This window comes from Brienomyrus brachyistius, chromosome 16 (genome assembly GCF_023856365.1).
Source record: "Brienomyrus brachyistius isolate T26 chromosome 16, BBRACH_0.4, whole genome shotgun sequence".
NCBI lineage: Eukaryota > Metazoa > Chordata > Actinopteri > Osteoglossiformes > Mormyridae > Brienomyrus > Brienomyrus brachyistius.
Window position 1 is genome coordinate 16886660 of NC_064548.1, and position 26164 is coordinate 16912823.

A 26164-nucleotide genomic window follows, 5' to 3' on the forward strand; every position below is an offset into this window, starting at 1 on the left:
TAGAAACAAACAGGTCAATGATAAGCAATGTGCCCTTATTTAGCCTTCTGCTAACACTCCAAAGGCCCAACTGTGTCAAGACCACTGTTCACAAACATCAGCAGACGATACTAAGTGATTTATATCCTGGTGACATTTTCTTGACCTTGAAAATTAGAACTAGATTAGTAAAAATCTCTGTAACACAATACATTCATCCTTTTTCAGTAAAAGGATTCGGTTATTCATCCATCTTCCAACTAGTTATCCTGGACTGGGTCATGGAGCGGGGGAACAGCAAGTAGGTGGAAGCCCCTGGGTAGCATATCAGTCCATCACAGGGTTTCACCCATTCAATTAAGTCTAATACTGAGATTTTTAAGGTTATACATCTGCATAGCATTATTCCAAGCTGCATGGAAAACATCTATGTTTCGAAACTCTAACTATCTATATTACTGTTTGTTAAATCAGTGTTTTCTATTGTTATTCTGTAGTCATTGTTTTAAAATTGCTACACAAGAGATTTAATAGACCTGCAGTAAATAACATGTAGTAAATGAAATACAGTATGAAAGGACTGAAATGACAGTAATGCTCTAATCTTGTAGTACTCTGCATATATGAAAAGTATATGTGAAAGACTAATAAAAGCATGCGAAAAATGCATACTGTTACTCACTAGCTACCGCTACTGCTGCCATTAATCCAACACAGAAAGCTAAGCAAGAGGTTCTTTCCCAAACTAACTTAGAACCTTAATGAGGACCATGTTTAGGACCTGTGCAATCAACGTACCAGCCTATTTAACTTACACGTGTACATATTACACATGTAAATAATTATTTATTCTTAGATTCTTTGCACTACCTTTCACTTTACTGCTAATTGCATATCACGGATATGTATGATTATTGTTTTATTGTATATTCTCCTGTGCTTGTCTGTTTATACCTACGATCCCCAAACGCATGTCCTCTGTCCAGTCCGGAGCTCAGTAATGATTTTCACTGCCCACTGTACTGAGAGTAAACCTCTGAACTACCGATAGACTATGTTAAGCGATTAGTTCTCACACTGATCCTCACTCCTAGCAGCATCAGTGGGGATAAATAACATCAGTTCTTTCTTTATCTAATTAATTAATGGCAGACCCATGTGCTAAAACGTGTTCTCTCACACTCAAAATGGTGAATCACATCTTAAAATAGGAAAAAAAACTTCAATAGGAAATTAGCTGATTGATCAACAGATGGAAAAACATGAACATTAACAAAAATGCTCATTTAATTTAAGATTATATTCCCTTCCCTATCTGTAACAGTCTAGATGTTCATCACTCAGAATGTCTGATCTCCAATCTAGCTGCCTAAATTAGAAATGGTGGCAGCTGTGCAATGATTGTCTCCATCTAACAGTGCGAAGGAGAAGCTCCAGTTATGTACAAATCTCAATTCAAAAAGGATTAATTAAAACAGGATTTACCGCATGGGGAAACTGGGCATCATCGGAAGACTTCACCTTCATAACACATGGGTCATGTAATAAGGTGATGCGGGGAGGGAGTGGTGGTCAGTCTTGTGTAGAACAATCATTTTACCAACCCCAACAACAAGCTCAGGGGACAAACTGACTGCTGATGTTTTATTTCTACAACACCAAAAAAAAAATCAGTTTCTTAATTCATATTTATTTTGTGGTACCTGTTTTGATTAAATGAACATAACATGGACACATAGTATGGGTTATTCATAAATTCATAATAATATGCTAAGGGTTTGCTCTGCAATGTAATAAGAACATCCATCCATCCATCATTCCATCCATCCATCCATCCGTCCATCCATCAGTTATCCTGGTCAGGAAGCCTGAACAATGATTTTCAAATTCCTATCCAATCATTTCCCATGTTGAACCTGTCCCAGCCAGAACAAAGCACAAGGCAGATTTCCTAAGCAGATGTCAATGCATCACAACCCATCAGAATCTGTCTGACTCACGTAGCATTTAGCATTAACATTAATCATACTCTGATTCTCTCATTTCTTACATAATTAATGACAGGGGACTCTGGGCTTTAATAATTCATTTGCGAGGCTGTCAGAATTGTCGGAATTCCTCACCGCGGACACACCGGGGCATTCGGGTGCTTTCCTACCAAAGGACCACTGATACCCTGTGCGCTGTTTTGCATAACATAAAAATACTCATCAAGCATTCATATGGGACAACAAACAGAACAATATCTGACTCAGTTAAAATGTGAAAGACAGGAAAAGACAGCATCCATCCATCCATCTATCCATCCATCCATTCATCCAACCATCCACGATAATTGCACTATAACATTACTTATCCAATAGAAGGTCTTGGTGAGTCAGGAAGTACATGACATGTGGTGGAAGTTCTAGACCATTTCCAGTGAGTGTGGGGGCACTGGGGCCAGTGGTTCGGTTAAGGGGCCAGATGCATTTGACCTTAATGTCCTCCAAAATTGCTTATACTACATTTGCCAGCATTAAGAAGCAAAAGACAATTTTGAAAACCAATGTTATTCATGCAATGCTTTGCAGTTACATTTTACAGTTTTTACAGATATGTCACTCACACGGAATGCTTGTTTAGGCTGTCTCGCTTCCACAAGCTTAATTTTGTTTTCCCGTCATTAACTTTGCCTTTCATTAACTGAGAAGTCGACTGCAACCACTGCAACCGCAGTAAGTGTCCTGCAAAAAAAAATGTGTTTTGCCCATTTCCAGTACTCAAAATTTTGGCCCACATATATAAATGCAAACAGTAACAATAGTAATACATTTATTTATGTACAGTATTTGGAGGTGCCACAGGGGGAGTCATGTATGTTGACACAGTGACACCCCCCCAGAATGGCGGCATGAAGTGGGGGACACCCTTGTTTGGATAGGGGAGTAGATCCAGTATCAAAGAGTGACTTGTGAAAAGGACTTTTTGCCCTCTTGGGCAAAGTAAGAAATGTCGCGGGAAGCATGGAGCAAAGTGTCTCGCGTTAACTTCTAACGTGTGGAGGTATTCTGAAGATTCGGGGCTCCCATTTTCCCATTTTCTGTTTGTTGTGTAGCATTTCCTCCATCTAGTGACAGCTGACGAAAGGTGATTAGATCATACAGCGTCTTCTCCAGCTGCACGGAGGGCATTAGAAAGACAACGCAAATTTACAGTTTCAGCTTGACATTTTCATGCAGCCAATAAGCCCCCACAAGCAGAAGCTGGGAGAAGGTCAGTGTTTTATACATTTATATATATAAATATATATATATATTTAAATAAAATAAAAGAGAAATCCATATATATATATATATATATTGTGTGTGTGTATGTATGTGTGTGTGTGTGTATATATATATATATATATATATATATATATATATATATATATATATATATATGTAAATAAAATAAACCTGCTCAGTTGTGATGAGGCACAGGTGCTCACACGCCTGCTTGAGTTAGGGATGGGACTTGGATTAAGTTAGACACAGGCTGCGAAGGGAAGCCAAATATCACTAGAGAGCAGTTCAGCTTCTGTCATCTAGGAGCTGATTGCTGGGATGGCCAGGACCTATTTTATGACTTTGGTGGATGCACAGTGAGTGACTTTCTCTTGGCTGCCATTTGCCCAGGATAAGCTCCACTCAGCACTCCTACAGCCACAGTAACAAATGCCACTGATATGTAAGGAGCAAAATTGCACACCATTCGTCCAGAGAACCAGAGGTGGCAGCACTTTCTGCAAAACACCTTGACGTCTCACATTTCCCGTCACATTTCTACAGTCGGAACTCTGTCCCTACCAGTTTACGCCATTAAATGTTGTGCTGTCAAACCATAACCGTGGAATGTACGGAAAGTCAGATGAACTTGGCTGTACTCCCACAAGTCTGACTTTTTTTTTTTTTTTACTGTACTCACAAATTTGCAAATACTTGTCCTCAGTATCTTCATTTCTGCCCCCCAGCGACTGAGAATGGTGCCAACAAGTGAAAGAAAGCTTTTGATCATTGTAATTAACTCATATTCTTTTGTTTTTTTTCCCAAGCTTCATGGTAAAGAAGTGTTGAATTTAAATGACATTAAACAGTATTACAATTTATTAATATCAGATGCCTTTAAGTCAGTCAACATTCCTCCAGAATGTCTACAGGCCTTTCAGCGGCATGTTCATTGTTGTGACAACTGACTGCATTCCTGTCGGTCATCATCTTTCATTTACCATCAATGTGTCCAAGCTGTAAGTAATACAAATACAGGATACAAATCACAAACGTACAGAGCTGGTAGGTATTAGGGATACTCTGGGTACCCTTGGTCCCCCTAAATCATCTCACCTCTTTCACTGCTCCAGGTTCTCCCACCAGTCCTTCCATTACCAAAAAGCAGTCAGATGTGATAAACACTTTGCTGACCCTGTCTTGTTACTCAGTTGGGTTACATGGTAAGAATGGTCCAAAAATCCAGGTAGATTTCTTTGTGTCTTTACACTAAATAAATATTGATAAACAGCTGTATCCTGTTATAAATCAATTTGGAAGCTGAAAATATGGAAACAACATTTTTTTTTGCATACCCACACATATCGAGGGCGGCATGGTGGTGCAATGGTTTGCATTGTTGCCTCACACCTCGGGGGACCCGGGTTCAAGTCTGCCTGGGTTACGTATGTGTGGAGTTTGCATGTTCTCCCCATGTCATCGTGGGGTTTCCTCCGGGTACTCCGGTTTCCCCCCCCACAGTCCAAAGACATGCTGAGGTTAATTGGAGGTGCTAAATTGCCCATAGGAGTGCATGTGTGCGTGAATGGTGTGTGAGTGTGTCTTGCGATGGGCTGCCCCACATCCAGGGTTGTTCCCTGCCTCGTGCCCATTGCTTCCGGGATAGGCTCCGGACCCCCCGCGACCCAGTAGGATAAGCGGTTTGGAAAATGGATGGCTGGATAGACCCACACATATCCTAAATCCATAATTGTTTGAAAGTGTACTGACATTTATTTTGAAAGCAAGCCCTTTATTTTGAAAACTTATTATGATGTCAATAGCCTGACACCTGGAGGTAAACAATTAATACACCATATTCACACATGATGTGGAAATGATCAATTTTACTGGGGATTTGACATTTCACCAGTGTAGGGGTTAGCCCTCAAATATTCGCAGCTCAACACAGAATACAGCATGGGGGAGCAGCAAGATTATTAAAATGTGACCTTCACAGAGCTCTCCTCATCTGTCCATAGATGGGGAGGCAACATTTTGGGGCATGTGTGGAATCTCACCTGCCCAGTCCAGGCCAGAGTGCGATTCAGAAGGTGGTCTCCCATTAATAAGGTAGAAATTGGCCAGAGGTCGTTGATGGGCTCAAGGCCACACACTGGACTGGTTCCCCCTTTTTCATACACATATAACATGACCAGAATGGTCCAGATATGTGGCCTTCAAGCAGGCTTCTGTTGGCCCAGGACAAAAACACCACGACCTGCAGCTTGGAGGATGTATGCTAATAAAATCAATGATAAACTCAACAAGTTGACAAACAGGCGTATAAGGTATTGGACCCCTGTGACTGACACAGAGAAATGCTCACACTCGCCTTAAAGCTGAAGGTATACCTGTCACACCAAAAACTGATCTATCTGAGAAAAGACAGTTTTCTGAGAAAAATCACAGAAACTTACATTTTATATAGGTTCAGAAAATTCTGGGGGAAAACACCCATATCATAGCTCTAACTGCAAAGCAGGATCAAAAGAGATCAAACGAGTCAAAAATCCAGAGACCAGAACATACCTCACTGCACTGGTACACAGGCTGTATTAGGTATTTACTATATGGCTATATTTCAGTTCAACACGGAATTCCCTTCCATTAATTTTCCAAAAAAGTCTTTAATGAGCTTGAGCTTAAAACACATATTATACTTATGTATGTAATATGAAAGTATGCATTTGTGTTTGAAAATCTTGCAAAAATCTTATTTTTTTTAGCTGACAATTTCCCTCAAGAAAAATGCCTTTTTTTGCCAAATACATACAAGGTTAAAACTATCATTGGCAAATTACAAGTGCAAATTACTTTTCACAGGAACGAAAAACAGAAAAACAAACAAACTGATAAAAATAAACCTTGACATGAGGGCCGCACGCACACACACGCACACACACACACGCACACAGTAGTATCTTCTGTTGGGCTGGTTTTACATCTCACTGTGCTTCTGAACAGAGGTCTCCCAACAAGCATCCTCCATTGCCCAGCCTCACCCACCTACACCCCATGCCATTAGATTCACTCTAAACCATCCATCCATCCATTTTCCAAACTTATCCTACTGGGTCGCGGGGAGTCCGGAGCCTATCCCTGAAGCAATGGGCACGAGGCAGGGAACAACCCAGGATGGGGGGCCAGCCCATCACAGGGCACACTCACACACCAGTCACGCTCACACGCACACCTACGGGCAATTTAGTAACTCCAATTAGCCTCAGCATGTTTTTGGACTGTGGAGGGAAACCGGAGCACCCGGAGGAAATCCCACGACGACATGGGGAGAACATGCAAACTCCACACACATGTGACCCTGGTGGAGACTCGAACCCGGGTCCCAGAGGTGTGAGGCAACAGTGCTAACCACTGCACCACCATGCCGCCCCCAGTGCTAACCACTGCACCACCATGCCGCCCCCCACCCCCTACTTTCTCCCAGCTCCAGCAAAAACATGAACTGTCTGTGGGTCCCTGAGGATTAGATTGGGAAACATTGCTCTAAACAAAGTGAGTCGACCCCCCCCACCCCCGAGACCTTTACTTGCCTACAGACGGCCAGCCTCTGCCCACAGAGACACCCACACAATCTGTGCTGGCAGAAGCTAAAAACAATTCCACACTGAAAGATCCCTCATACAGCAGGGGAAGTCAAACATTATGTAACTTTTCTCAGTTTTTTTTATTAGATTCCTCGTAGGTGAAGGAATTAATAGATATTTATCTAAATATGTGTGCGTGCATGTGTTATATCTAGTATACAAAATAATAATAATAATAATAATAATAATAATAAGCAAAAAAATAATAGTGATCCAGCACCACTGGTGCTTGGACCCCAAATAATAGGGAGGGGGCTGGGGAGAGGGAGGTCTGGGCAGTTGTTCTACCCCTGCTACCCAGACCTGGATGAGTAGTGCAGAATGGATGGCTGGATGAATGGATGGATGGATATTGTTGTAAAAGCACTTTTTGGGTTTTTGGTGTAAATATCCCCGGAAGCGCTCAGCAGTTTGGTAGATGCCCAGTATTAGACAAAAGTGCTGATGCAGCTTTTGAGACTGATCTTCCAATGGACAGGTACCTGAGGTTGATGTGAAAAAATGCCAGGCTGCTGAACCCAACATGCCACATTTGTCTTGGGTCACTCGAGCTCTGGTCCGGTATCATCTCAAAATCGCATTCCTTTTTTGGAAAAATTTCTGGAAAGTATTTTTATAATAGATGTCCCTGTCATAAAGTCTTCATAACCCCGTAGGAAAAAAAAAAATAAAAAAATCATAGCCTGATACAAGGCAGGGCACAGTTAAAAAAATAATAAACAAATGGTGACAGTGACATATGAATTTATGCCTTGTGGGATGTCACGCTCAGTGTGACAATGACTTATGCCACCTGTCACGATGTATCAGCTATGGCTGCCATAACTCTGCCTCACACCCATAAAACGCTACTGCTGAGCCACATTCAGCTGGCAGCCATATTTGTTTTCATCTCTGTTTGGAGAGTCCAGACATAAGATTTGCAGCTTATTTTCCCATTAAATCAGAGAACCATAGATAATTTGACATTTGAAGGGTAAGCGTAATGCCGAGGGAGCCACAGGGATTCAGCGCTGGGATTGATGAGAAAGCTCAAGAAGCGAAATATGAACAATTTTAAAAGAACCATAGAAAGTCAAACGTGAATTAGCATTTTTAAATGATGCACTGTAGGCAAAACTGCCAGGGCATCTGATTATACTGGAGATAATTAGTTACATTTCCAGCTGTAATGTATGCCATAGAACACTGCTTTCAAAGAGCCGAGTAGTATAAAAGTCAAGAAAGGACTTTTTAGAAAACTGTTTCTAGAAAAGTCCTGTTATGGATGTGAATTCGCTCCTATTTCAATCCTATTTGCTGTGCCCAGTGTCTCCAGGGACAGGTTCTATGCGCTCCATGACAAGATTAGCAGTTGGAAGACTGCTGAATGTATGGATTGTCAAGGGTATACTGTAGATTTGGGTATGGATGATAGGGACGTGTCCCTTCCAGTATCCTGGGAGTACCATGTGTCTTTAGGGAGGTGGGGGATTCGGACTGATTTATTCCCTACAAATGTTGAAACCAGATCTATGTCCTTGTGTGTGGTTAATTATTTCTATGCTATTGCAAAAGATTTATCATAATAGCAAAAATACTACATATACTGTAATTTTGTGATATCCATCTTTTTTTTTACGTTTTAGTGTATGATGTTTATAGATGCCCTTTTCAGTTATATTTTTGTTAGTCGTTCAATTAGTAAACATATTTGAAAAATTATATATGTGAAAAGAGATATTAATTGTGAACATTGGATGGTTAAGACTTCTGGTCACTCAAAACATGATTTAATGTACAGAGACATCACCTTTGTTAGCACTAATTTCCTCAAACACTCCCTGCAGCTAAGCTGCAACAAAACTCTGACGGAGTACAGAAGTGAGGCATAACAGACAATACAAAAATCACAGAGAGAACCTCTTCAACATTTTGTATCTGTTTCTCCCCTTAGGCATGAATAAGGTGAGAGCAGTTTTCTGGTCCATAGTGACATCAGATAGAGCTGAAAGCCTTTGTAATTGGACAATACGAAGTTCCTGGGGCCAGAGTGGCTGGGCCTCGCCTTCGGAATAAATGAATATAGGTAGACAGGAGATTGCTCAATTCTCTCCCTCTCTGATAGGGTGATCACCTCAGTCTCTGCTTCTCTGATAGGTTGATCAACTGAGTCTCTGTCTCCTTGATAGGTCTATTAGCTCTAGGCCCTGTCTCTCTCATAGACTGATTAACTCAGTCTCTGCCTCTCTGAGAAGTCCACCACTGTTGCAAGCTTCGCTCTCCTGTGCCCTCGACTGAAGGACACATCTGACCGGCTGTGCAATGGGTCCCACACCACTGTGCACCTTGACATTCCGTAATGTGACGGAACAGATGCAGGGACAGACGCAAGGCCTATCATTCCGACCCAGCAGGAAGGGGGGGGGGGGGGGGGGGGGCAGAGAGTCATGGGGTGGGAAAAGGGGAACAGAGAAAGAAGTGAGGGCAGGGCAGATAGGATATGGGGGAGAGATCAAGAGAGGTGGCTACAGAACAAGGAACGAATAAATATGGACTTTATAAGATGTCACAGCTCCCTTACACTGTCGCACGTTCAGCCTTTGGCATTCCATAACCTACTGGTTTAGATCAGCATATATGATAAAATACTAGTATCATTGCATTGAGCACAGCTGCGCACAACCTGGCCTGCTCAATACTGTACAACTGCACCAATCCAGTGGGATGGGTTTGTGATGTTCAAGGGATGGATTAGCATTACAGTACATGTTTCACTTCACGATCGTGAAAAACATGCAAATTAATCATTTTGAGACATTGGGGCTATGGGTAGTTAGCCACAGCAGTAGACTGACGATAAATGTAAAGTTTAGCATTTGGCAGAAATGAATTATGTCAAATAATATTCCTTAATTTCCATGGACCTGGGAATAAAAGTAATATTATTTTTTTAAAAGGTCAGGTATCATCATAAACAAGGAATGAGTCTTTCTACACCCTGCAGTAGAATCTAATACCTTCTTCAGCTATCTCACCATTGTGGAGGCAGCATAATCCTACCTCAATATGTTAACATTTGCAGCTTGGTTGTACATTTTAAATGAAAGCTAGAAACAAAAGAGTTTTCTGCTACATGGCTGCGGTGAAAAGTGAGGACAACAAGATTTCACCGTCTCCCGCTTTAATAAATTGGAGGCGATAAAGGTAGACCCTGGATTTTTGAACCACTGTCTGCTTTTTTTTTGCTTGCATTGTAAATGTAAAATATTAAAATCACGCTCTCCATCTCTGACAGCACTTGCTATTCACAATGGGACACTGTAAAGTAATGCAACCAGCCATCAGACCTTACAAATATGCGGAATCGTATGTCCACTGCAGTTGGGGATTGATGGACAGCGCAAATATTGGTTTTTATATCCGTGTGTAGGGGCAAACGGTTCCTCTCAGAACAAAATGCGTATCATTTAGCTTTAGGGGAAATTGCCACATATCTCAGGAATCCACTAAAGTGGTGCGTCAAGGGGGCACACTAAAGTGGGCATTGTCCTGAAATGAGCAGCTGCTTCAGGGAAGACTGGAAATACGGAAGAGTGCGAGTCCATGTGCCTCCGCTGGCGTTTCGGTTTACAGCCGGGTGAGTCATGCCTCACACCGATCACCTGGATGACAGAAAGCGCCGCGGAATTATGGGTTATAGACAGGTAGGCAATCTGTCCGCAGCTGTAATTCATTCACGAAATGTGTGGCGCTCCCATGGCAACACAACATATACTCACACAATTACTCCAGCCAATGTCACCTGGCTGACAAGTGATGTATTAGAAAAAGAAAGAAAGAAAAAAAAACACATGTACAAAATTTAAAAAGCAGCATCAACGTACATTATGTCACTTTGGTTTTATAATTTAGGAATTTCATGTATGGATCTAACACGTCAGTAAGACATAAAAGCACAGTTGGCAAAAAAAAAAATTAAATCCTGAGGAAATTTCTGTGTAAGCAAAGGCTTTTTTATTCCCATCAAAAGCAGTCTGAAAAAAAAGCAGACTAATGAGTCATTTATGAAGAGACATTTTACGTAAAAGGTTAATACGTTATTAGCATACAATTATGCAGAGCAGCTTTTTAGTGAAACTTGCATTGAAGAGTTTCCCCCTCCCCCTCATCACATCACATGTCCTTGTTGCAGCTGTGTACCTGGAGTGTGCCAAGAAAGGTAAAGTTCACCAAACTCAACCCTAGCCTTCCCTGAACTCTACGTGGGGGGGGGGGTTTCATTTTCTGAATTATCCTTTAGAAAAAGAAATGTTGAATTATAGCCAGACATTGACAGATTATTTGATCAGTGCATTGAGGAAAATAAAACACACACACACACATATATATAAAAACTCCCAGGTTGTCTTGTGCTGGAATAGAAGAACACCTCAAAGCTTCTGACCAACCCCGTGTTCCTACCGCAACGTTTACAGCTGCTGAGTTTAAAATTTTGCAGTTTAACAGTAATACTGCAGAGTATTTCCCGGTGTTTCCTATATAAAATGCATAACCTACATTGTTATATTGCCAGGTTTTAGAGTGGCTGGGAACTGCTAGGTACAGAACAATCTGGAATGACCTTGCTAATTTACGTGAGACACTACCACCTGACTTCCCAAATGCAAACTTCATGTTTTCATAATGTTTCTCTTAGACAAATACTCTTTAAACATCCAATAATCCATGTTACCCTTTCTTGTCCATTAGTGTCCAGTATTGTATGTCTGCCTCTATCTGTTACTTCTTCTATCTATACTTCTATCTATGCTATTACTGTTATTACCTATGCTATTACTTTTTACTGTTACATTATAAAACTTTAAATTCTCTTCCATGCAAATATCTTTCGATCAGATCTTCTGAAGGTTGCTAAGGTGAAGGTATCGTCACGTCATGGTATGTTTGTATGTACTCAGGATATGTGTACTGAAAGATACTGCATGCCACAGGGGATAGTTGTCAGGTCAAGGAATAGTTTTTAATTGCTTTATGTGACTCATTGTTCTTTTAATATTTCTGAATCAAACTGATAAATAATTGGGAAGTCTGACAGTTTGCACAAAATGTGTCTCATTACATAGAGTGTAACAGAAGCACCAACAAAACGCTCATTCTCCACAAAGCACTGCTTAAGATTTCCCTACCACAAACAGAGTGGAATTACTTCTTTTATTGCAGTTGAGTAAATGTTACCCATAATTAGGCAAAACAGTTGTGACTTGCAAGAAAGTAACACACTCATCCAAATCAAACGTCTTCGCTCTGGTTCAGGCCTGATTACACAATGATGCAGTGCAGAATGATTATGTTCCTAAGGCAAGAGAGTGTGAATACAGTGGAGAGAGTCTGTGTAGCCGTTATATTCACTACATGATGCATTCGTTTTTTTTTTCTTGGCTAAAGTTTCAAGGCTTATAAAAACGAATAAGTAGTTGATTGTTTCCCATGAGCTGTTTTGAAGTGCCCCCACAAAATCGCGTAAGGGGCGCAAGCCTACTAGCACAACATTATTCATTATTTATGAAATTTTTTATCAGTGATATGTATGACTTTTGCGTCTTCCTTTTCTGGCCGCACCTACCACTACAGCCTAGCTGAGGTGGCGGGGGGCAGGACCCAGCACCACCCTGGACGGCAATAACGTATAACACAGTTAACCCTGACTCCAGCTCTTTTTCCATCACAAAAGGCCAATTCCCCAGACTGCGAAAGCACTGGATTCAGAGGTTGAGCAGTAACAAGAGTTTGTCCATTTGCTAAAAGAAAAAAAAACAATGAGATGTTTTTTTTTTATCTTCTGTTTTTTTTAAAAGCAAGGTATAATTGAGCTGAAACAAAATCATCCCTATGTCAAAGAACCCCCCCCCCCCCCCCCCAATACACACGCACACACACACACACAACCTCATACATATATAAACCTACAGCTCGGAAAAACATGAAGAGACCACTCAATATCTTTTAAATTAACTACATTTGTAAAATGTGGTTTGATCCTGGTTCTGCTGGCAGCAGGCTATGCTGAGCAGCAGCTTGTTTCCAGGTTAAGAACTTCAGCAGTACACATGAGCAAGGTGACGCAAGAGACACTGGGAATGACCAGAAGGGAACCAGGTAGAGGGGAAAAGGTGACTTTCTAATGCCAGAGATGACTGTTGACCTATTCAACAGCTTCTCGTGAATTGGAGGATGACATCAAGTGACCTTCAAAAGGAACGGGAAGCATTAAGTGCAGGTGTGAGGTGCACTGCTGGGACAGTTTGGTATCAGGATTCTAGCAGCAGCACTGAAGACCGATAAAGCAAGGAAGAAGCCCTTAATGAAAGGAACAGGGAAGAACCAGGCCGCAGTTTGCAAAAAAAATTACATTATATATAGATGCACGCCGGGGCGGCATGGTGGTGCAGTGGTTAGCACTGTCGCCTCACACCTCTGGGACCCGGGTTCGAGTCTCCGCCTGGGTCACATGTGTGCGGAGTTTGCATGTTCTCCCCGTGTCGTCGTGGGGTTTCCTCCGGGTACTCCGGTTTCCCCCCACAGTCCAAAAACATGCTGAGGCTAATTGGAGTTGGTAAATTACCCGTAGGTGTGCATGTGTGAGTGAATGGTGTGTGAGTGTGCCCTGCGATGGGCTGGCCCCCCATCCTGGGTTGTTCCCTGCCTCGTGCCCATTGATTCCGGGATAGGCTCCGGACCCCCCGCGACCCAATAGGATAAGCGGTTTGGAAAATGGATGGATGGATAGATGCACGCCCATAAATTGAGAAATAAGTCAAGCAAAATGTTGTCATGGTTTCTTAATTTTTTCCAGCGCTGCGTGTGTGTGCGTGCGAGTGTAGTGTAGAGAGAGACAGAGAGAGAAAGAGAGAGAAGCTAGGAGCTTTGAGGTATTAATAATATTTACTCAGAAATAAAAGGAAGGCACCATCTTCTGGCCAGGAGGCAAGAATAAGGAAGGCACAGTGGGAAAGTGAAAGGGACAGAGTGCTTATCACAGCCAAACTCATCAGGGTGCCTGTGACCTTTGTGCTACTGAGACCATCTCTCAACATCGGTCAGGGAGGCAGAAACTTTGGATCTCCAGGAATCACGTGGCTGCCTGGAAGAAGGAGATAGTGGAGCCAGACGAGCTTGTCCTGTGTATATTTGGGTGAGTGTGTGTGTGTGTGTGTGTGTACAAAAGTTGGGCGCAGTCTACAGACTGGTAATGTGAAGACTGACTTATTGCTCTGCCAATACCACTTAAAACCTCATTGTTCTCCTGGGGGATGGGAATTAAAATTTTATTTTGCACGTTAGCCTCGTGTACATGAACATGGCAGGGACATTTGTTGAATGCTTTGTTGGCTGTTTTTGTAATAACCAGAACACAGGAAAACAGGGGAGGGACCTGAATGATTTACACACAGGCAGACACCACGGATGCCACCTCCTCCCTTACGAAGCTGAAAGTCTGCTCCACCAAAAGGCCCTCCTGCCGGGCTCTGAATAAGCAGCCCTCCTGGAAAGATGGTTTACCTCACCCCTATTAGTGTGGCAACTCTGAATAGCCTTCTCATTTAAAAGACTTCGTCTCACAGCAATATGCACGTGCCACGCTGAAAAGCCGCACGACGGAGCATGATGAAATCATAGATCCGGTCGTCTTACCGTAGAACACAGGAATAAAGTCCGACATCCTGTAACTCCGTGGGTCGAAACCATATGGCGTCCTCCTCCTTACTCATGCGCAGGCCATCGAACGAGATGGGTTCCTCAAAGTCTCCATGGCCTGTGCTTTTATACCACATCAGACTAAGTCCCGAGCTCTGGGCGTGTGTGTAGTTTGCACGGATGTATCCGTAAAACAGGGCACACTTAATCCGCACTGGCTCTCCCAGGAGCACTTTGTACTTCAGGTAGTCGACCGACCAGTCCGTGCAGCCGTCCACTGAAATGACAGACAGACAGAACAAAAGGAATCAGAACACTTAAACACTTAAAACACTTTGCTTCACCGCCATAAAAGCTCCATTATGTGGCCTGAATCTGTGCTGTACAAGCATTTGTTCTGCATTGTCACTAATATGAGGGGCAGGAAAGAAAACATGCATTACCCTCAAAGTTCTTGTTGAAGCCTTGTTACCATAGAAACACCATTATGCACTTACACTTAAAGGATGTTGTTAATGAGGTTTCACACATTTTATGCCAGATGTAATATCGGGAAATTATGCAACACTTTACTTTCTTTTTAGTTTCTTCTTCATCTCATGAAGACCTTTTGTGGAGAAAAGTTAACTTCCTGAATCATGACTCACTACTGAATCGATATTTAAACAGTTGAGATACATGAATAGAGAGGGAAAAAGAGAGAGAAAAAGAGAGAGAGACTAAACAAACCAACATCTCTTTAGTTATTCCCTTTTAATACCAGTCTTTTATTCAGAAATACAAAAAAATATATATTTCATAAGTGTTATTGTGCAGAAACTTCACTGCCGAGATTTCAGTTTCTGTTTTTGAGAATCCTACCTTACACATCAGCAAAAATTGTGCTCTTCAGTGAAATTATGTTTTAGTACTTAATATTAGTTTACTAATATTAGAAAGTTTTGTTTAATTGCTGCATTTCAAGTGCCATTTTACATTGTGTGGGTATATCAATAGGCCAATACCACTTGCGTTCAAGGTGTCCTTTTAAAAAAAATGCATGGAAACAATATTGAGGTCAGACACATTAATCTGCTTAATTGTTGTGGTACTTCACAACTTTTAGCTCAAGGCTGGCATCCATTGTTCAGCTCTCAATGAACCAGAGAAACAACTGAAAATACATCTAATGCGTAAGCAGAACATAATCGTATCTTATAGTTGAATTCTCCATGACAAAAATCAATGTTCAATCGATGTTTTATTACAGCAATGTTCATTGGCCAAAACAGATAACCCCAAAGCAGAATACAATCATAATTAATATTCATAATAATGTTGAAATATACCTTGAATAAAATACTGGAGTTTCCTGTATTCCTGTATTATGGCAGAAGTGTATTGATTTCATGCTGAGAACGAAAAGGCAAAGCATGAGTCCAGCTGAGCCATTGCTCTAGCTGTGACCCAGCGAGCACGTGGTTCTGTCCAGGAGAGACGCTTCTGGGTTCTGGAGGACACTGTTACTAGGTCATGCCACGGTTCACCAAGAGATCTGCGTGAAAAGGGGGCCTAGAGCAGAGTGAGCTGCAGTCCTCAGAGATGTCTCTCTGCTCCATTAAGTAGCCTGGCCGGGGAGCTGGGGACGCACATCCGCACACATGCGCCGAGCCCAACACAAACACCCCCGCGGCCCTATAATCTCCTCTCAACATCACTGCAACTTTGCAACACAAAAAGGCTACGATAGACACTTCATTTTATGGGATCATTTGCCATACAGTATCATTCCAGTAATGCGCGCTCTGCTTAAAAAATCTGAAAACAACCAGGCATCTCACTTTAAATGTTATTACATTTGCTCATTCACACTCATACAATCATTCAGTAATAGAGTCGAAGGAACATTTATCATGTATGATTGCTGGCTTTCTGTACGGACCACCATCCCCTCCACAAAGGATGAGGTTCAGCTAGCAGGGGAGGCACAATGCAGATTCTCTCCACCTTTTCACACATCCATCAAGGGAGCTGTCACTGGTAGGCCAGATTCCCATTACCTCATAAATATAGAAAACGCCTGAATTATTCAACAGCATAATAATATTCTATTTGTATTAACATCCCTGGCTGTGTGGACTACGGAAATGCCCTGCGTAACACAGGGCATGTTAGAAAGCAGAGGAGAAAGCCCCCAGGCTCACGCTAGTATCCCAACGGCACCAACCCTCCTTCTCTTTCGAGGAAAAGAGACCCAACTGTAATGTCGCACCCTGAACTCTGTTCTTCTCAGCTGTTGCCGGAAGGTTCTACGGCAGGATTTGAGGACATAGGGAAGAAAACCTGCAAGGGGGGGGCAGGAGGATAGGGGGTGACCGGGAGCGCTAGAAGTGAGTCCCCCTCCCGGCATGTCACAGAAGCTGGAAGGGAAATTCCGATACGGAGACTGGGGCTCCAGGCAATCTCATGTTTTTTTTAATGGTGGATTTTGTGGGATTGGCTGCAGGAAATAATGAGAGCGGTGAGGATGCTCAGGGAATCGCCATGCGCCGCCGATCCCAAAACAATAATGCGAGAATGCATCCGCAGCTTGCTGCGAAATCCCTGGCAGCTCGACTGTAACGCACACGTGTGCAGGGGCTGGTATGAATGAAGATTAAGTGCTGCGGGTTAAATATGGAGGCAGGGCTTAGGAGCCGGTTCATTCAGTGGTAGAGGCCCAGAGAAGGCTGGGGAGCTGATGGGGTTCTCAAGTTACTTTGTGTGTGTGTCTGTGTGTGTGTGTGGGGGGGGGGGGGGGGGCTATTACTTATGTCATTTTGGGATAAGCAATACATGTGGCAACCGCTTTTAAATCTTCATATGCTTAATGCGCATTTTATTTTTAGTATAAATGTTAAAATGTACAGTAATATCATAACGGTGCAAATGCACACATAAGTACCCATTTGTGTTGACAGGGAAACCCAGCATCAAACTATGAAAACAGCTACAGTAGGCTGAGGGCTTGGGAATCAGCATGTTAGTGAGTGGTAATAACACACAGATGAATTAAATGAATGCACCCCCCCCCATGAAATAATTACTTTACAGGCTCTAGGAGAACAAACTGAATGCTGTTATAGAAACTTCTTGCAATTACATTGACATTTCTAAATACTAGAAGCATAGTTTCTTTTTCTCCCTCATTTCCATGGTTACGAAAGGTTAACCATGCTAATCAAGCATCGATTAATTAAGCCCCATTTTGTGTACAGTAATATCTTGACAGCTGTGTGGCAGTCTGTAACTAAACTTATCACTCGTGGGGATCCCTCAGTGTAATTATAACCCGCAATTATCTGCGCAGGCAATTTCATGGGAGGTATTGTTCCTATACTGTTGGCCCCTCTGATACACAGATTTGGTTGGGAGCCAGAAATGATTTTTGTGGTTTAACTATAAGTCGAAATAAAATATTAAAATGCACTAAGCAATTTTATGATCTAAGAATACACGCACATATGCATTCTCTGAGGTAGGGCGCACGTATATGGATAGAGCTCAGGGAAGAAAAAAATAAAAAATCAGCATCCTACAACATCACAGCTTCATAGCAACCAAAATGCAATTAGCTTATCAGTGGATGGAGCCAGCACTGTTACTACAGTTACTGGTTATGCTAAATGTCAAAGAACTCCCCCGGTCAGCATACTGAAAATCCATTTTGCTGCAAACGCTGATTTATTTATTTATTTACTTACTTATTTATTCATTTATTTATTTTTTGAGAGAGAGAAATGCTTATTTCAAGAGGAAGTACTTTATCCAGTGCACATTATTCAATTTCAAAACCTCATTTAATCCAGTAAAGAAATTGATCAAAGTAAAGGTTCTGAAAAATCCTTTTGTGCTGCAGTCAAAGCTCAATTATTTCTGAAACTGATTTTATTTATTGAACACACTGCCACTTGTTTTTCTCTCCTCTTTAACTTCCCTGCGCTGCACAACATTTCACTATAAATACATCTGCTTGGTCATAGTTCCCAGTACAGATGCTTGATTTTATTTTTGCCATCAAAAAAAAAAAAAAAAAAAAAAAGCTTTCATATCGCCAATGTCATGTACATATTGGTTGTGCGGTACCAAGGTGATGCAAGATGACAAGATTAAGAGAAAAGGAGAGTGAGAGGGAAAGAGAGAGTGATTGAGAGAGGGAGAGACCAGGAGAGACATTGAGAGATGGAGAGGGTGGAAGGAGACAGAGAGGGGAGGTGACTCCATTGAGCCACATTAGGAAGGGCTCTTTTCCCCCAGCCACGCATCCACACATGCACACACATCCAATCATACTGCTTCATTCGCGTCAATCAGAGGGCGAATCTGTCTTCCACAGCTACATGACTCCACACGCACCATGACTTCTATCCGCCATCATAACAAAGGTTTTTCTTAGGTGAATCTCGGAACACACACGTGACAATAACTGTCTCGGCGTGACAAACCATGGATCAAATACTATCCGTAAATCCAAGATGACGGCTAGCGCTGCCTTCAGATCGTGCTGCACCTGCAGTGCTATGTGTGACATGCGTGACTGAGCACACACGTCACATTACCTGTAAGTGCGAACGTACTTGTCCATTAACGCGCTGCCTGTTTATCCATATAACCCACATCACCATTAACCAGCAGAGCATTACATTAGCACACAGCATTAAAACAAACTGAAATTAACCTGAGATCTCAATATCTCAGCAAAGGGAAGAAGCGGCTTCCTAATGCCAGAGATTACCGTTAACTTATCCAACAAATTTTCATGAATCGTACCAGGCTCCTAGAAGCAGGACTGAAGTCCCACACTGCGAAAAATTCTGTTCTTGCCAAGTTTTTAAATCTTAAATCTGGAAATATAACATTAATTATCTTGTTTTTGAAAGTATTTACTAGTTTCTGTCTTTGAATTTTGGTGTATTCTTAAATTGATCATAAATCTGTCTTGTATATTTAGTTAGAAAATCTTACAGTTGACTAATTTACTGGTAAAACAAGCCACATTAGACAAATAATAAATTTATACCATGCTTTTCCCTTGGGAACTTGTTCCAAGATTCAGTAATAAGCTATAAGCTCAGAGTTGCTTGATTTAAGAAACACACAATTTTTTAAAATATATTTTATTCAATGAAAATGGCCTAACATGCTCCACCTATAAGAAAATGAAAGGATATTATTGTCTCTAGTTGACTTTCTCTCCTTCTCTGTCTCTAGTCAACTTCTTCTCTCACTCAATCGGATACTACCTGACTTACTCACTATATCATTCTCTTTTTCACTGTCTTGCATCCCCTAATTTTTTATATCATGTGTATGTTATGAAATGCCATTGGGTGTATAAGAGAACACTGTTACTACTTTCAGTTGTCAATAAATCTTGGAAAATTTCATTTGCGCTAATTATTACGATTTCAGGTCCTAGTTTTAAACTGTACCCTCTGAGATTAAGAACTACTTTTAAATTAAATATGGGTTTAAGCCTACTTATTCAAGATTAATTAATGAGAAACGGAGAAGAACCAGGCTGCGGTTTGCAAATATATATAGATATATATTATTCACAGATGCACACCCATAAATTGAGAAACACGTAAAACAAAATATTATGCTGTGGTCTCTTAATGTATTCCACGGCTGTGTATGTATATGTGTGTGTGTGTGTGTGTATATATATATATATATATATATATATATATATATATATATATATATATACACACACACACACACACACACACACACAAAATACTGAGCAGGTCTTTTAGCTGATATGTGTGTATGTGTGTGTGTGTGTGTGTGTGTAATATGCAAATAAGTGATACTTTTACAGTAAATGCCCTGTATATAGCTTCTATATGCCTTAATCGGTGCAAAACACCATATTCTTATATGGCTGGTGACTGAAAAGCTCTCTAGCTTAGCAGCAAACCTAATTGTGGAAGCTAGTGATGGTGCATCACATTTTATTGGGAAATTAAAATTGACAGCTCAAAATTAATTAGCTCACCTGCTCCCCCTTTTCCATTAAATAATTCTGATTACATTTCTACATGACAGCCTCTTATATTAAAACAGCACGGCGACGTTGCGCCTGCCTCTGTTAGTTTATTTTTAGCAGGGAAATATCGTCCTCTCTTGACTCTGGTGGACCTGGAGACCAAGAAGGCACCATGGCCAGCTTTTGCATTTGTAAGACGCAAGGTCACATGACTTGACTTGATGGCTGTTTCGGGAGCTTTCATTGGAAAGCTTTCATCCATGCTATATTACACTACTGATCTCTGGTGTGAGTAACACCATAGTCACACAGCTCCAGGCTTGGGAGTTTGATTCTTGCCCCTGGCACTATGTTTGCCGAGTGTGGAGTTTCTACTGAATACTCCGGTTTCCACTTCCAAAAACATGAGGCCGGGTGTTGTCCCAAAATTGCCCATAGTTAATGTCCTCTGATGGACTGACATCCCATCCGACGTGTCCCTTTCCTCTTGCCCTGTGTCCCCTCAGAGAGGCTCCAGGCCGCCCACAGTTGTACTTATAGCAGGAGTACGGATGTATGGTTCCTCTAGCATGATTCTAAACTTTGTTTGTAAAGTTAGTTCTTTTTGAAAGCGATGTGAAAAAAATGATCTCAGGGGCCTTTGACAAAAATGACATATTTACCTGAAAGTGAAATGGTCTAAATACATGTGAAATATCAATATTCTTCGCACGAGACTAAGTTCTGTTGTGACCAATTTTGACTTCAGCGATTCTGATGTCTACAGCAAGCATTTACCTGACAGGTTGTTTGATTTATGTCTCTTTACCAAAATTTGACTCAGTTGGGGCTGAAACCAAACGTGCAGCCCGACTGATGAGAAAGATGACGCACACACACAGCACTGTGGGCAAAGTGTTAGCTGAAACACCATAAGCATCCAAGGTTTCGGGACAAATTCCTATGTAAGGAAGGACGGGAACTATTGAAAAGTACGTCCAAAAAAAAAACCACATTCCAGCTGATTTCCAGCCCGTTGTCCCCATGGAGCCAGAGCGAAGGACAATAGTCTACATTCTAATTTAACAACAAACACTCTGAGTCAGCTTCTGGTCTCAGGAGCTCAGCACGGAGGCACAAGTTCAGACGCCAGGTATTTCCTGCAGTTCATTCATATGGATGGTGACTTTATTGAAAGTGAAAAGTGATTACCGGAGTCCATCAGAGTAGTACAGGCTTTCTCAAGGACGCTGGATAAATACAGCATGCGTACCAGGATTACTAGGAATGATCGTCAGCTAAAATACATATTTTAATATTGGTTCAATTCAATCATCCTCATTCCTCAATCATTATTACTGTATATTATATTTACTTTTATTTTAAATAGGAACCTATCCATATTCCTTAACTGCTTATCTACTCCCGGGTCACAGTGAGCCAGGAGCCTATCCCAGTGCCAGGAAGATTCCAGTCCATTATAGGGTACATGTATACACTACATGGACCAAAGTACTGGGACATCTGGCCATTGCACCCACAAGAAATTTTATGACATCTCATTCTAAATCCATAGGCATCCATATGGAGTTGGTCCCCACTTTGCAGCTATAACAGCTGTCACTCTTCTGGGAAGGTTTTCCTCAAGATTTTGGAGTCTGTCTATGGGAATATCTGCCCATTCATCCAGAAGAGCACTGGGAGGTCAGGCACTGATGTTGAACGTGAAGGTGTGGCTCTCAATCTCCTTTCTAGTTCATCCCAAAGGTGTTCAGTGTGGTTGAGGGCAGGTCTCGGTGCAGGCCAGTGAAGTTCTTCCACGCCAAACTCACCCAATCATAACTTTATGGACCTTGCTTTGTGCACTGTGGCACAGTCATGCTGGAACAGAAAAGGACCTTCCTCAAACTGTTCACACAAAGTCGAAAACATAAATTGCTCAAAATGTCTTGGTATGCATACTTTGGTTCAAGTAGTGTATATATGCATATACACAATATATACACATGTTTGTATTCATATCATATCTTTGTGGGGACCGTCCATTAATTATTATGGGCGAAACCCTAATACCAACAATGCCAACCTTAACCCCTACCCAGCCTTAACCTTAACCACAAGTAAGCAAACAAAATATAAGACTTTCTGCATTTTTAGTTTTTTGATTATATTCACAGATTTTCAGAAAATTAAGTTTCCCCTTGTGGGGGCCGAAAAAATGGTCTCCACAATGTAATATATACATGACCGACACACACACACACATAGTTTACTGGCTAGTTTTCTTTAACTTGGCTCTCTCTGTTTCTCTAGTCGTCTTTTTGAAACAGAGCAGGACTAGGTGTATACTCATCAACCAATAAAAATAAAGTCATTTTCTACAGATAAGGTAATCAGAAAATCCAAAGTTTTTTTGATAACACACGGACGCCTTGATCATTAAGGTCATTCAGACATGTCTCTTTGAAACACATTTTGTGGTCTGTGCCATAATGGGAGGTTGCCTACACCTACCTTTTCTCCTATTGTGAAAATGTTGCTACAGGTAAAAACTCTCTGGTGAATTTAACCCTTTAGGTGACTACCTGGAATCAATATGAAAGCAAAGGAATATCATCTGACAGGATAACAAAATGGTACAAGATCGATACATCCATATTCAAACTAGTTATTCCATACAGAGTCACAGTGAACATGAAGCTTATCCCAGGAAGCAGGGGGCCAAGGCAGGGCTCACCCTGGGAGGGATGCATGTCTGTCACAGAGCACACTCATACGAACTCTGGCAATATGTGGGCAATTTAGAGACAGCATGTATTTGGACTCCATGAGTAAGCAGAGTTCCCAGGAAGCCCATTTAAATATGAAGAGAACAGACAAACTCCTTACCAGCAGGGACTGGAATGGCACCTCATTTTTGCAGGTGGAGACTGAGCTGGGTCAAACAGTATTAATTCTTATTCAATGCACAGATCAGGCAAACCACCTGAAAACTGAAGCCATCACCATTATAGCCATCCTAATCCATCTCTATTTGATCATGCGATCGTTCCGCAGCCCGGGAAAGGGATTCAGTGCTTTTTAAGAAACTTTCTGACATACTAAAAATGAAGTGTGTCGTTTTACTGTACTTCCCCCTCAGTACACATTACTCTTCACAACCATGTATCTATACATTAATTTTTAAAAGATCCTCCTTTTCCATGGGCATCCAGTCCCGACAGTGACAATAAAAGGTACCCCACAGAAGAGAGTGCAGACAGTGAGGCATTTTCTGGATAAGGATAGATAGGCTATTGGTGGGCTGATGGTGGTAACGATGTAGGGCCACTAAGCTCATCAATCCATTACTGAGCATCCTCTGCTCAGCTATGCAACTTTGGGTCCCATTTAATTTCAATGAATTAATGATCACAGCTGATCCCTCAAGCTATAAACAAAGACAAATCACCACAGTTATGACCCAGACACTGCACCCCCTCTTCTGAAATGCTATGGACTCAGTATTGCTATACATTACTGTATAATTATGCTTGTCAGAGGGACAGCAGTTTTCTTATGATGGGACAGTTATGGTAACTTTGGCCATGTACCTTTAGGGTTGGGGGTTTTACTCCCAGTCTTGGCTCACTGTGTGTCCAGTTTTCACATTTGTTTACCACAAGGATTCTGAAGTTGGGTGGGTGAGTTTGGGTGTGTCATTGTCTCTAAATTTCCCAGAGCAAGGCAAGGCATTCAGGCTGTTCCCCTGCCTTATGACCTACAGTAGGCTGCCTCCACCCAGCCCTGTATTGTATGCAGATTTTGGCAATTAGATAGATGTACTCAGATCTCACCTAGCTCTCACAAACTAGGTACTTTCATCAGCACTACCAATCAGTACATTTACATGCACAGCTACGGGTATAGCTTGACTATGCCATTTAACCCATCTAGGAGTGATTTAAACAGGAAGGATGAAAATGATTATGATTGCCTTGGAGAATGCAAGCAACACTCATGCAAGATCAGTGGAGGTAAACTGTAAACTGATTTTAAACATATACTAATCTAATCTAATCTAGGAAATTAATAATTATTAAAATTGGAAAACTTGCTTGTTTTTTTTCCTATGACAGAGTAAAAATGCTATAATATCTGCAGTACATTGAAGGAAAGAAAAATAATGATCTTAATCTAGCCGACTATCAATGTAAGACCCGGTTGTGCATAACATGCGATGCTGGTATTAAAATTGCACGTTGTCCAGTCCTTCTACAGATATTTTTCGAATTCAGTACAAAATACCTTGCCTCCCATTGTAATGTCATTTGGCATACAGTACCAGTTTTTACACCAGTGTAAAACCAGCACCTTGAAGTACCATACTTTTGGTACCATCTTGAAGTACAGTACCAAAAGTATGGTACCTGTTGCAGTGGAAAAGCTCCCTTCAGTTTAGAATGGTGAATTGGACAGCTTTACAGCGCTGTACATTTTGCACATGCTGTATGTCCTCTGCTATGCTCCATGCTTCTTCTGTGTACTGGCATCTACTGTTACTTCCAGGTCAAAGCCTGAGGGGAAACTGTGGTGCATGCGCAGAGTGCATAGGCCAGTTTGAGTCCAATTTAACGTATACATGCAGGAGTATATCGACTCCCAAATGCATTATCTGGGTGTCTAAGTGCGACTCTGAGAAATTCTATTTAGTACGATTTCAGTTGGACTAACAGTGGTTCTCAAAGTCGGTCCTCGGGCCCCACTGCCCTGCTTGTTTGTTATCGCTGCCCCACACACAAGTCCCAGCAGTCTTTCAGCTTCTGATTGACTAAACACACCTGATCCAGGTAATCAGCAATGTGTAGGCCAGGGATAGCTGGAAAACAAGCAGGGCAGTGGGGCCTGAGGACTGAGTTTGAGAACCACTGGGCCAACATGTTTATATGTACTTTAAAAGTACGGTTTTAGTCGAACGAACAAAATCATTCGATTTCTTAATGTGCGTGTAAACGTACTGACTGACTCCACTGAAGGTACAAGCTTCCAAAAAGAGTTGACAGGTGATATTAAACCAGACAAACTTGGACTGTAACGTGGAAAAGACCTGTTTGAATTAGAGTGCAGTAGGAAAAACCTGAAGTGAAGTTCTTAGAAGGTTCAAGCCAAGAACATGTAGAACCAGCAAGATTCAAACCAACCACATATCCCATGCCTCAGATAACACAGTTGCATCGGACAATAATATACAATTTTATAAATTTAAATATATAAATATGTCTATTATTATTAGAGGATGAACAACTGAATATTACTATTTAATTCCCATGGTTTCCAACTTATAGTTCAGTAGCTATTTGTACCTAGGATCAGAATTCACAGGTTGACACATCAAATAACCCCACAAAATTCCCATTAAATGTGGTTCCAGCATAAGGATTTCATTGCTCTTAGAAAGTCCTGCCCACTGATAACTTCACAACTCAAGTGTGCTTCTCCAGAGCAAGAATATCACAGAATATATCCATCTATATCCAGTACAGGGTCATGGTGAACCTGGAGCCTATCCTAGCAAGCAAAGCACAAGGCGAAGGAAAATCCTGGATGGAAAGGCATTCCATTTCAGGGCACACACCCGCACA

At 41.5% G+C, this 26164-nt stretch overlaps 1 protein-coding gene across 2 annotated transcripts in view; it reads right to left on the reverse strand.

Annotated features, from left to right (window-relative positions):
- Positions 1-26164, reverse strand: part of LOC125710190 (interleukin-1 receptor accessory protein-like 1) — a 261530-nt gene that overhangs the window by 127251 nt on the left and 108115 nt on the right. For both annotated transcript variants that reach the window (XM_048979622.1, XM_048979621.1), the window contains exon 3: positions 14549-14828. In XM_048979622.1, coding sequence (XP_048835579.1) covers positions 14549-14828 — 280 coding nt within the window. The remainder of the gene's footprint in view (positions 1-14548; positions 14829-26164) is intronic.